General features: G+C 34.0%; 1 protein-coding gene across 5 annotated transcripts in view; it reads right to left on the bottom strand.

Annotated features, from left to right (window-relative positions):
• Positions 1–13,842, bottom strand: part of EDEM3 (ER degradation enhancing alpha-mannosidase like protein 3) — a 64,864-nt gene that overhangs the window by 15,557 nt on the left and 35,465 nt on the right. For 3 of the 5 annotated variants that reach the window (XM_058430511.1, XM_032136582.2, XM_032136585.2), the window contains exons 10-18: positions 13,501–13,626; positions 13,221–13,304; positions 11,600–11,683; positions 10,942–11,066; positions 6,496–6,661; positions 5,786–5,940; positions 4,466–4,622; positions 2,224–2,415; positions 716–881 (exon numbers count right to left, since the gene is read on the bottom strand). In XM_058430511.1, coding sequence (XP_058286494.1) covers positions 716–881; positions 2,224–2,415; positions 4,466–4,622; positions 5,786–5,940; positions 6,496–6,661; positions 10,942–11,066; positions 11,600–11,683; positions 13,221–13,304; positions 13,501–13,626 — 1,255 coding nt within the window. The remainder of the gene's footprint in view (positions 1–715; positions 882–2,223; positions 2,416–4,465; positions 4,623–5,785; positions 5,941–6,495; positions 6,662–10,941; positions 11,067–11,599; positions 11,684–13,220; positions 13,305–13,500; positions 13,627–13,842) is intronic. The other 2 variants (XM_032136581.2, XM_032136586.2) reach the window with 1 other exon arrangement.

Below are 13,842 nucleotides of genomic sequence, written 5' to 3'. Positions count from 1 at the left end.
TAAAGGTGGTAATTTGTCATTTCAGTGGAAAAAGATCCAAGGGGATAAAGATCTGCTAGCAATACTGTAAACATTGTTATAGTAGTACTTATCCTATGTCTGCTATTATGCCAAGAAATTTTATATATATTATCTTTAAACCTTACAACCACCTAAAATATATTTATTATCACTTCCACTGGAGCTCAAAAAATATTCTACTATCAAATCAAAAAATATTCTACTATTTAATCTACAGATTAAAAAACTGAAGCTAGGCCAAGGTTACACTGCAATTTTGTGGTAGAGCCAGAACTGTACTCTCATGTGTCTGCCTCCAAAGCCTGCATCTTTGTGGAGTAATGGAAACTTTCAATGGCTCCCCACTGGAGGTGGCACAGTGTAATTCTTGCCCTTCGGGGGTTATGGATCTCAAGGGCACCTTTTCTTATTCATGGTACTGAATTCTTTTACCACTCAGTCCTACCCCACCCTCACACCTAACCCCAAGTATTTTCACTGACAATAATATACCGAAACTCAAATCTAGACTTTTAAAAAAGATGTTAGATATCTAGAAATTAAAAGTCATTGGATTACCTATCCTTTATGTTGTCTAGGTGAGGTAAAAAAAAAATATGACAAACTCTTTGATAAAATTTTAGAAAATAAAAGGAAAAAAATTCTAAAAATTGTCTCCCCTTCAGTCAACACAATGACATGGATGATTACTTACCAATAACAATGCCACCAATGGCTCCAGCATTCTGGATGTTGCGTGCCTTTTCTGCAAACATGCACTGTCCTCTTTGTATCAATGCGATTTTTCCCATCACTGCCTCTGGGTTAGTAAGCTCTGAACAACCATTGTATGGTTTACTGCTTGCAACAAATCCTCTTGTCTGTCAGAAATAAAAGGAACTTAAATACTTTAATCTTCTCAAATGGCAATCAAGTCATTAAACCTGAATATCTAGAGTTTTAAGAGAACTAGAACTCATTTCTTTTCTAATGATAACATATCTAACATATATTCAGCATAAAATTTTGTTTTAAACATTTTGCATATTACAGTACTCAACCAATATTTCTAGTGTGCTTTGCAGTTTATAGAACATTTTTATATAAACTACAAAATCTGTTATTTATAATGACCCTGAGCAAAACAATATAAACATTTCCCTTTCACATATGGGGAAATTGAGACTCAGGTTACCTAATTTGCTCACAATGTTAACACAATGTTTTTAAGTGGTAAAGTTGGGATCTGTAGGCAGATTCACTACATTTACAATAGCTGGGAACCAATTTGAAATGATCATTGGTAACAAGAAAAGTTTTTGAAAGAGGGGAAAAAAATGGACTTAGTCTATATGAATCTGCAAGCAGTTCTTTTTACCAGAAAAATTAAATCCACCAAGGAACCAATTTTTTAAACACGTTACTATAAAGATGTTTTAATATCCCTCACTCTCCTAAAATGTAAATTCCATAAGGGCATGGATCTTCATTGGTTTTGTAAACTGATACAGCAAGCAGTGCACAGAATATAGTAGGCACTCAATCAACAGTTGAAGGAATCAATCAATCTATATAGCCTCTACATAGTTTAAAACACACATGAGAAAAAAGTCTAAATTAGCAGTATTGGAGTGAAAAGAGCATTGGCTTTAGATTGTCGTGATACTTGGGCTCTGGTCCCAGCTCTGCAATCAATTAGTTAGATAACCTTGTGAATTGTTTAGTTATGTAAGTCTTTGTTTTCTACGTTATAACTATGTTATAACTATAGAGGATGGACTAGCTTAATGATCTTCAAAGTTTGCCCAGTGGAACCTCAGGGTCCCAGGCTTTCTCCAGTCACTTGAGCCAGAGCTTCTGTGCTTTTAGCTGTTTTTTACATTAAGCTCTTGGTTTAGACTTTTGTTCAAAGAAAGGTTCTAGTGCTCTTAGAAAGTCTGAAAACCATTTTTAGATCAATTACGGGTACTAAATTAGAGAAGAGACCAAGAAATTGAACAGAACCTGAATAATACTTTAGTTAAAATTCTATAAGCATATTATATACATAAATTATGACTCAAAGTTTTCAAGACATGCTTTTACTTTACTTAAATCCAGGAGATTGACTATTTCAGTTTTTTAAATAAATTAAAACTACTAAATTAGAGAAGAGACTAAGAAATAAGGCAATACTTAATATTTTAAATTCAGTTTCAACAACTATATTTTAAGTATACATACCTCTTTATGTTTAGACAGATCCAGCCCAAACTGAGCTGGTCCAGCAGTCAATACTACCCTGCCGAAAAATGGGTGGGAAACAATTTGTACAGCTCGTGGAGGCAGCTGCTGTTCTTTTTGTTGCTGACTTGACAATTCAATCATCTCCTGCATGAACCTCAACCCATCTTCAGCGTCAATTGAACTAGCAGCCTATGAAAAAAACAAATTCATTTTATCCTTCCTTTCTGGAAACTTCCACCAATTTTTTGATTTCCTAAAGACACTGTACTATAGTATTCTACTCTACAACTTCTTCTTTCACTTTAGGTCACCACCAAGTATTCATGACCTTATTTGTACTCAAAAATAATACTTTCAGAAATAGTATTTCTGAAAATAACTTATCTGTGTTTTTTTTTATCAATGTCACTTTCGCTATTCTATAAACCACTTTCGATTCAGATTGAGAACTGGACTTCTAGCAAATGCTCAAATGCGCACTTTGCTTATTTTCCCCACTGGCTTTCCCTCTGAAGAAATAAACCTCATACCTGACCCACACTTTCCCTCCTTGAAATAGTAAACAACCAGATTCAATTTGATTCAAAACATATCTGTCAAGCACTTATTCCATCTCAGCACTTGCCTAGGCTTTGGAGAGACAGTCCTTTAAGAAGTTTGTGTCTGGAGAAGAAAGACATGTAAAGTTAGCTATGATAAAACTTCTCAAGTGGGAAAGTGGAAAAGGAGCACAGATGAGGGAACAATTGATTCTGCTTGTGTGTACCTGGGAAAGATTTAGAATGACACTTGAATTGAGTCTTAACAGAGGGAAAGTTGAAGAATGACTGACTATAATAGAAAAAAATAAGATGATTCCTGATACTTTACAGGAAAAACCAACAAGACATGATAGAAGTTAGAGGATGGAAAAGGATAAGAGGAACTGGGAGAGAAGAAGAGTTCAAACCTATCCAGAAATTTCCAGCTTTGATGACTTAATGATGATAGGTTTTACTGACATGGAGAGCCAAAGAAGGAAACAGAGGTTGAGGTGAGGGTAGACAGAGAGTAAACAAGAAAGAGATAATTCAAGTTTGGACAGATTGAGATTGAGATGCAAGATGTATGAGAGGTAGATGAAAGTTGAATTTAATAGTAAAGTTAGGAATCAGGATTCACATACAGAGCTAAGAAGTCATATGTATAAAGATGATAGCTAAGCTTGTAGAAACAGGTGAGACTGTTGAAGAAGAGTATATAGAGAAAAGAATATCATCCAGATTCTTGGAAACTGTTTACATTGAGTGGTTGTGCCAAGGAGAGCTACAAAGCAATAAACGGTGAAGTAGAAAAAGAACTTTGTTTCTGAAATATCCTGGGAAGCCAAGAAGGGAAAATGTTTTATGAAGGGTTCAGCCAATAGTTACAGAAAAGTTAAATCCCATAAGGATTAAGAGGCCACTTGGCAGTAATTATGTCATTGGCAGCCTAAGTAAAAGCAATGTCACAAGAGATGTCACTCCCACTGAGTGCAAATAAAATATAAGGAAGAAGGAAGAATACTCTTAAAAGAAGGAAGGATGTGGCAAGAATATGGATGAGATGAAAACTTGAGGGTGTGATCAAGTTGTGGGAGGGTTGAATTTCAGATTAAGGGATACCTGAATATGGTTCTAGGTTAAAAATTATTCAGCAAACTATGTGGTTTTCTCAGAATCAATACACTAATAAGGTAAATAATTTAAAGACTTCGTGTTATAAAAACTTTCAAAGTAAAAATCAATAAAAATTTCTCAAAAAGACATGTTATTTTTCCTAGGCACAGACAAATAAATGCCTGTGATGAACAAAATACTTAAGATTCAGTAGCTCTTTGGAGACTAAAATGATGTAAAACATGGAGATATGAATATTAAAACTAATTACTAGCTTTTGAAGTTATGTTGTAAATAGAAGTAATGGGAAAGCCAATGGACTAAGAAACAGAAAACTTAGAGTCCTGCATTTGATTATATTATATTAATTTGCTGAAGCAAATTACCCAACCTATCTCTGATTTATTTAATTGATTTCTATTTTAAAGGAGTTGAATTAGATGACTTTCCAAGATACTTTCAAGTCCTAAAATTCTCATTCTCTCACTTTAAACAATATATTTAAAGTGTTTAGAAAGTTGAAATCCATTATCTTATTAAAGCTAATGAGACCAAAGAAAGCAGGGCAGAGACGGTATCTAATTAGTGTAGCAATGTCTTACTTGGATTGCATGTTGGACCAACTGGACTCTCCCATCTTTGAGGTGAATCAAACTCACCCCCATCTTCTTCAGGATTTCTAAATGCTCAGGGTTAGTGGCCATGAAATCTCTGGCTCTCAGAGGGGGTTTAGCTCCACTCCTGAAACTCTCCTCTCTGCTAAAAGTAATTACAGGCAAGGCTTAAAAAACTATAAATTAAAATTGACAAAAAGCACATGTCAAATAAAAATAATGTTACTCGCAAAATTGCTAGTTTTAGAACTAGTGAAACTGGAATAACTAGAAACAAGTATTTTCTTATATATAATTTAGGTTAACAAGTGGTATAGCTTTCAAATATAACATTTTCTAGTTATAAAAGTATGTATATTATCTACATAAGGCAGTATTAGTCAAGAGAACTATAACTATTTAAAGGTACAGAACAAGTTTGCTTGGGGATTTGTTACTATTGATGTTATCCTTTAAAAACACAGATTTTTCTCCCAATATTTCAAAAGCAAATCAATACTTGCATCAGTGAATAATAACACTTATGTAAAAATAATTTTTAAAAAGTCCTTGTAATGGCCTTTCTAATATAACTACTCATCAGAAAATGAACTCATTAAGCCAATTTTAACAAGCAAGAATAAGTACTCCCTCAAAAAATCAAATCCCAACAAACAAAATACCTGTATTTTCACTACACAGAAACTATAGACAAAAGGAAATTTTTTTTTTTTTGAGACGGAGTTTCGCTCTTGTCACCCAGGCTGGGGTGCAATGGCGTGATCTTGGCTCACCACAACCTCCACCTCCTGGGTTCAAGCGATTCTACTGCCTCAGCTTCCCGAGTAGCTGGGATTACAGGTGCCTGCCACCATGCCTGCCTAATTTTTTGTATTTTTAGTAGAGACAGAGTTTCACTATGTTGGCCAGGCTGGTCTCGAACTCCTGACCTCAGGTGATCCACCTGCCTCAGCCCCCCAACATCCTCAGATTACAGGCGTGAGCTACCATGCCTGGCTAGAAAATATTCGATGAAACTATTCCATGAAAAATGAGTTATGGAAGTTAAAAACTGTTACATGCTGCCCACTATTATTACTTTAGTTCATAAAAGATACATTGAAAGTTTCCAAAATAATAAAAAAGTATACTGCAAAATAAGCTTTACTATCTAAATTTACTACTAATTTTTATTTTGACCAGTGATAGCTACATATCTCTTCAGCCTATGTCAGTGTCTTCTTGGCTGTTGATACGTGCTCCCTAAGTTCTCTGTCATTTACTAAGAAACAACTTTGATATTAGAAAATATAAGATAATACATCTTACACTCTGATGATGCCTCTAGGACAGCTCTTATCCACCACATTTTTCAAGGGCTCACGAATACTTTGAGCATACAATGGGTCATTAGGGAAGAGGATCTGAGTATTTGGACAAGTCCAATCAAAGTTACTGTCATCCAGTTCTGTATATTCCGAGGTCTACAAGATAAAAACATTTTATGTAAATAGAAATAATTATTTTACTTAACATATATACATATATATTTTTTTGAGAAGGAATCTCACTCTGTTGCCCAGGCTGGAGTGCAGTGGTGCAATCTCTGCTCACTGTAAGCTCCGTCTCCTGGGTTCACGCAATTCTCCTGCCTCAGCCTTCTGAGTAGCTGGGACTACAGGCACCCGCCACCACGCCCGGCTAATTTTTTGTATATTTAGTAGAGACGGGGTTTCACCATGTTAGCCAGGATCCTGACCTCGTGATCCACCTACCTTGGCCTCCCAGAGTGCTGGGACTACAGGCCTGAGCCACCGCGCCCGGCCTACTTAACATAATTTTTAAAAGGAAACAGTTAATGAAATATGTAAGTGTATACAGGATGCAATAAAAGAAAAAAAAATAAGAAAATGTATATATTTAGTTTCTTCTTACCATACATATATTTATTGAATTCTAGTCATGGATTACTTTTCACTTGGAAAAATAAAACATATAGAAATAAAAAAGAGAATAAGACATTTAATTTAAAAACTCACTGTGTTCTTTTTAGAGATGCTTTGATTTGTAGTAGAGAGCCAAAGAGGTAACAGATGAGCTTCTGTTGTAAAGATGTAATCTTCTATGTCAAAAATAATGTCTTCTTTATCAGCAAATAACAGGTAAAGATATTTAAACATTTCGGCCAAGAAGAAAGAATCCATTCTAAAATAAAAAGTCACAAATATATATAAGTAGATAAAAATAATTTAAATGCCAACTATATGAAAGCCATAGAGTCAAGTTTAATAATCCTATCTACACCAACTTAGATGTTCAAAGAACTATAGAATGTATCAATCTACCAAGGGCAGAATAACCTTGACTCCAAGTACATTCCATGTTAATGAAAAAGACCAGAGGAATTGTCTACCACATTGATACACTTAATCTTGTGAATAATGCAGACAAGATTTTTCTATAGGCATTTCAATGAGGGAAAGTTCTCCATCTCTTCTATAGAGAATCAACAGCAGGGAGGTAACTGATAAATTTTACTAGTGAGAATCATGTAAGAATCTTCAACTAAATTAAAGAGCTGGAAAAAGTCACACAAATTTGATGGAATTTATTATGTAGCTATTTAAGTGATTTAAAAAGAAGGCTTTAAACATGAAGAAATTACTGCATGTAATTTCCTGGCCAGCATGGTGAAACTCCATCTCTACTAAAAATACAAAAATTAGCCGGGTGTGGTGCCAGGCACCTGTAATACCAGCTACTCAGGAGGTTTCAGCAGGAGAATTGCTTGAACCCAGAAGATGGAGATTGCAGTGAGCCGAGTGCAGTGTCACTGCACTCCAGCCTAGGTGACAGAGCAAGACTCTGACTCAAAAAAAGAAAAAAAAAGTTACATGAAAAAAGTACAATGCAAAGTCACATGGGCTACCATCATAAAATTCTAAATATTTATTTACCTGTTAAGAAGGGAATGTGGAGAAATAAAGACAGTAAAACTATATGTGTTTTTACAAATGATTTAATGTTACAATGTTTTAACAACAATTAAGAAAAGTTTAAATTAAAAGTGTCAGGAAAAAAGCATAGCTGGTAGATGGAGTCATAGTCACATCAAATTTAATTCACTACTCCCCAAAGCATCGTAGGTTTTGGCAGTAATAAACAACTTCTAGCTTACTGGACAAGTTGCACAATTTCATACCTCTGGCCAACCACAATTCCTGGCACATAGTAGGCAGTCAATAAATGTTTACTAAATTAAACGCAAGTTTAAACAGCGTGATTAAAGAATGAGCTGGAGAGGGAGTAGAACAAAGAAGTAAAGAACATGGGCTTTGGAAATAGAAAGATCTTCCACTAATTAGTTCTGTCACCATGGGGATATTATGTAAGGACTATGAGCTTCAGTTTATTCTTCTGTAAAAGGAATACAACAACACACTCAAGACATTGGTGTGAAGACTGAGATATTAAATGTCAATTATTTAGCATAGCACCTGGCATACATATGAGATTGAAACTACAGCTATCATTTTTCCTACATATATATGATTTTTTATTTTGGAACAAAAACTCACCTGAAATGTTTCAAAACATTTTTAGCCATTTTGGATATTAATCTTTTTAGACAATATAAAAACACTTTCCTGTTTATCTGCAATACACTTATCATAATTTAACCTTTTCTGATGGACTGACAGTTATTACATGAGCAAATGCTATCTTGAGAACTGCAGACAGATGAGCAGGATACTGATAATTGGCAAATACTAGAATAGACAATTTGTAAATATTTAGAAAAGAACAAGGCATGGTAAGATAACTACAATATGAATTGGGCAAAGCTAGCAAGTTCAGCATCAGATCATATGATCTATTTTATATTTTAAAATCATAAACATACATAAATAAAAATACACAGGCATTAAAAATGTCTGGAAGCCTTTATAAAACTGCTAACAGTGGTAATCTTATGCAGTTAGGGGACAGTGTCTTAGCAAATATTTTCCTATTATTTTTGCCATTTACATTCTTTTTAGTAATTATGATTAGGAAAATACAGATATTTCCATTGTGAAAAGTATGTGTGTATGTCTGTGTCTGTGTAGATGATGGTAACCTGGAGGACAGTGATAGTGCTTAGATCTATAGGGTAATAAACCACCACATGCAAAGAGCCTGTAACTGAAAGCTCCTGAGTGCAATGCCACAAGGCACTGGTTGTGGTCCAACCAAAAGTTCTTCCTAACAGTTTGGATGAAAAAAATGTAAGGCATGCTTATCTAAACTATAGATCATTGAAAACTGGTCGTTTAGCTAATGAGATTCAACCTCTAGACCAAAATCTAGAAAAAAAACAAAAAAAGAAATTTTGCTGAGTTAAGTATAAAAGTTCAAAGTTTACACTAAAAAAAAGAAAACTTGGCTGCTCAAAGGCAGGGTGGAGAACACTCATTTGTCAGCACACTATACAGTTAAGTATGTGAAACTAGTTGATCACAAGCTCACTGTGAGCTGAACATAATAAAGCTCCTAAAAAATCTAAAGCACATCTAATAACACAATATGATGAAGAATGGTAGTTCTCAACCTTTCGTTTGGCTAAATACACCTGAAAGGCGCAAGGATCCCCTGAGGAACAGTGAGTCAATGAAGCAGTGGTCTTCAACTGGATAGAGGGTGGAAACTCATCAGCCTCATAGAACATTAGTGACCCTTTGTCTGAATACAGACAGTTATGGTGCTGTTGTGCCAGACACATCTTGAGTATGGTTAATTCTGGATATGATATTTTAAGAGTTATTGTATATACTGGAATGCAATCAGAATGGGGCAATGTCAGTGGTAAGAGGTCCAGAAACAATGTCACAAAAGGAGCATTTGGTGGGGAAAAAAAGAAGGATGTTACACTTTGAAAAATGGAACTCTAAACAGTAAATCATGTCTTCCTCTGTAATTCTTCAGCTTGTTACCTCTTTTGTATTTTAGAACATATCACATGGTTGTGATTATTTCTTTACACACCTATCTTATTCACAAGTCATGGGAGTGCAGGGACTGGTTCTATTTTATCTTTCTACCCCACACTTAAGTGCAGTGGCTGGCATACAGTAGGTGCTTAATTATTGTTCTTTAATGAATTGCCAGTATAACATCATTGTCAAGAGCCAATCTGCCTAGATTAGAATTCTGATTTAATCTTACTAACTGTGTGACCTTAGGCAAGTTCCCTAACTTCTCTTTCCCTTGGTTTCTTCACCTTTAAAATGAAGACTATAATAATACACTTCAGAAAGCTGTTGTAAGGATCAAATTAGTTAAACACATAAAATGCTTAGAAGACTGTCTGGAGTGCAGGAAACAGTCAATAAATGTTCCAGGCAAATACACAAGGTATCTGCTTTTATTTCTTGCTATTATTTGTATGCCTGCTTCCAGAACCTAACCATTTCTCATTAGCTGTGGTTAGGGATGGAGATTCGAAGCCTAATTAACCATTATCCGAATACTAAGTGAAGAACTAAGGGACAATTCTATGGGTAGATGATGAGTGCTGTGTTTCTCATGTCTTCAGTCTCACTGCCTGGAACTTCTTTTACATCTTTCTTCTTCTAATTCTGGGTTATCCTTCAGGACATAGGATCCTTCAGGAACCCTTCATTGACTATCACATCCCAACTTGTGCTTGATGCCCCTTTAGTATGTTTCATAACACATATACAATGTTTTAAAAGTCTGCTTATTGGCCTGCCTTCAGTGATTCAAAGACAGAAAGGACTTATCTTCATATCTTTAATCCTTAAAAACTAGTAAGAGCCCTGGCACATAAGGGGTCTCAGTAAATATTTCTGGAATGAACATTTGCTAACCAAATGAACAAACAAGCTTTGGCATTCATTTAGAGATGTGATAACCAGATAAGTGATCTTAGAATTATCAGAATGCTTGTGAATTTCATGTGGAGCACTTTTTATAGCTTGAATACTTCATACCATCTACATCTATCCACTGTCTAATGAAACAGAAACTACCACTGGTCTTTCCCACCCCTGCAAGTCAGCAACGGTGTAAGAGTACACACAGCTTTTGAGGAATTCTTGGCCGAACACGAATCATATTCCAGATCATTCCTCATCTTGGTAATTTCTAATGTCTTATGTAATATAAAAGGAAACTATTATCAAAGAAGAAAAAAAGCCACATTTTAGATAGTCCTAATACCAAAGTTCTGATATTTAACATCATTGATTCATTTATTTAAAAATCATCTGAGCACCTACTATATGCCAGGGACTATGATAAAAATACAAACTTTTCAAACAAATTAAAATTAGTCTATTCAACAGTTTAAAAAAGTAAACACAAGGAACAAAGGTTTCTAACCCTTGTAAAAGAATTAAACTTATTTGAATCCTAAATGGTAGTTGCATTTTGTGTTGTTTCAGAGAGACCCTGAGGAAAGGGGATGTTAGCAATTGTCTTACCTGTCCTCATGGCTTCCAGTACGAACATCCTTCATGGCAGCAAATCCACAAGGCACTCTAGCATATTTATTTAAATTTTCAATAAGTGTCTTCCCTACTTCAAGGTAGTAAGGATCTCCTGTAGCCTATTAAAAAGGAAAATATATGTATACATATATATAGCTTATATATTACCACATATCCATTCATTTATCAAATATTTATTGAGTACCTACTAGGTGCCAGGCACTGTATCAGGCACTGGAGCACATTATATAGAACTGAGTTCTGAAAAAAAGCTGTGAATCTGCTTTACAGAATTTCTTAAATACACAATTATAAAATTCAACTATATAACCTTAGTTTTTAAATTTCTAATGCTCAGAAAGGCTGCCTGACTGAAGAAAGGCAAGAGACATGCTTTAGGAAAGCAGCTCTAGAACATAAAGTTTCTCTTTAAAGAAACGTTTACATAATATTTTTTAAAGAAAAAAACCTTACATGTCAATTCTTGCATCATTCAATAATTCTGTGGACTAGATGAATAAGAACCATGATATAGCCAATCATTATAATATTAAAAGGGGACTCTGAAAACCCAATCACAATTATAAAAGAGTGAGAGATCCAACAGAGAACGGGGGCTAAACTTTAAGTAAAATGGGGTATATTTTCTTACTTTATATAAGAAGTAGGTACTTTCTGCAAATTCTGGCCTTAAAGGATGTTGAGCCCAGTGTACTCTGAAATCTGTGGTAAACGCCTGAACAAAACAACATACAAAAGGCATAAAAAATGTGATTAAATAAACAAGTAGTTCTAGAATATATAGAATAGATATAAATAGGTAAAAGCAATTAAAATAGCAATCATGACATTTTCATCAATAAAACATCAATTTTCATTGCTTAAAATAACAATTCATTTTGCAAAGGCTGCTATTTTTACCAATTAAATTGATTATTTTTTCAATGATCATTCTGGCTATTAGAAAACTCAGAAAAACTCAGTAATGAAACTCAGTAATGCCACTACATGGGTCCTGGTGGTAAACATAATTGTGTTTTCTTTTTATCCTTCCCTCTACTTTTTCTTCTGAATTATTACTTCCCTGGTTCTCATATTTATTTTTAAATTTTTTAAATCGACAAATAAAAGTGACATATATTTATGGTATACGACATGGTGTTTTAATATATGTATACACTATGAAATGGCTAAATCAAGCTAATTAACATATGCATTATCTCACATACTTATCTTTTTTTGTGGTGAGAATACTTAAAATCTCTCTTAGCAATGTGCAAGCATACGTATTTCATATTTTAGCTTATACTTTCTAACAGCCTCAAATCCTTTGTGGAATATGACACAGCATTATTTAGAAATAAATAAAATTAGTCTATTTGAAATTTATTCAATAACAACAATCAATTGGTTTTTAAAAGAAAATAAAAGCAAACAAAAACTTTTATGGGAGCTAAATAAAAACTTCATTTGTGATAGATGTATTAATTGAAACCTCAGTTTATTCTGTATGGATATGAATTGTCTACAATGCACAGTCCTACTCACCTGAAGGCTAATAAAACTATACTTTCCAAAACAAACACTTTAGGAACCCTTCTAAGTTGGTGGAATGCTTAGATATCTCACAGAGGGTAGTCAATAAGCAGGGATAGAACAAGGCCATACACACATTTGGAAATTTTTAATGGTACATTTCTGGAAAGCCAAAAAGTATGCTATTAAAATTTTGTCATATCAAGCTAGCAAGAATATTTATTACTAATATGATGTATAAAAATCAGGAAGAATAATTCTCAATCAGCATGAGGAGGAGATGGCATTCTCTACATTTCCAGAGGGCATGTGTGAACAACAAAAGTATATCTAATATACGCAGTTTTCATAAGACAAGCTTTAGAAAATAAAAAGTGACAAAATCTTCCTAGCTGGTAGGTACATACAAGAGTTAGAATGACAGAATATTACAATGGCATTAAGTTAGGAAGAGTTGAGAAGAACTAAGCCTGGAATTTTTTTACATAAAATTTTAAAAATGTCAGCATTACCCTAAATCAGACTTCTCTTAACACACAAAGAAAAGCAGAAACATATATAATACTGTACAAACCAAAAATAAACTATTTAATAGGAAAAAAAAAAGAACCAACAAGCCTTGAAGATGCCATTTTCCACCTTTATATTAGCAACTTATAGTGTATATGTGTATGTGTGTGTGTGTGTGTGTGTGTGTATGTGTGTGTGTAAGATTATTCCAAAAATTATTTGCTTACCTCTGGTAGAAAATTGTGTTTTTTAATCACCTGATACAACATTTCATGAGTTTCAATAGCAGGTCTAATATCCCCCTTTAACACCTAGAAATCAACAACAATAAAATTACCTAATAAAATATGAGCTGATTTTATCTCTAATCATTACATAAACAGAAAAATGTATAAAATACAATTCTGAACTGCAACTATGTTTTGTAGTTCAGTTTTAAAGATCAAAAATGCGCCTAATTAACATCATCATCTTACGTTCATATTAAGAAGATACAATTCTTTATACCTGCAAGCCTGGGAAAAAGGCAAGCAAAGCATCCATCCAAGTCCGAGCATTCAGCATTGGTTTGTGGATATGCACATCAAGTAGAAGAGGTGGCTGGCTAATATACCTCATTATGGCATCATAGTGCTAAAAGATCACAACATGTGTTCATGAAAGTTAGATGAAAAAAGAGGTACTACTCTAAACACATTAAATAGCACTGTGAAGAAATTAAACTAGAATTTATATATAAATTCACTAATTACCAATTTATATAAATATTTAAGTTATTTTAGATGGAGACCTTTCTAAAATATGTATGTACTCCTGTATGTCCTCTAACTCACAGGCAGACTATTAAAG

This window comes from Hylobates moloch, unplaced genomic scaffold (genome assembly GCF_009828535.3).
Source record: "Hylobates moloch isolate HMO894 unplaced genomic scaffold, HMol_V3 SCAFFOLD_18, whole genome shotgun sequence".
In the NCBI taxonomy this organism is placed as follows: domain Eukaryota; kingdom Metazoa; phylum Chordata; class Mammalia; order Primates; family Hylobatidae; genus Hylobates; species Hylobates moloch.
This window is presented reverse-complemented; position numbering and strand designations above follow the sequence as displayed.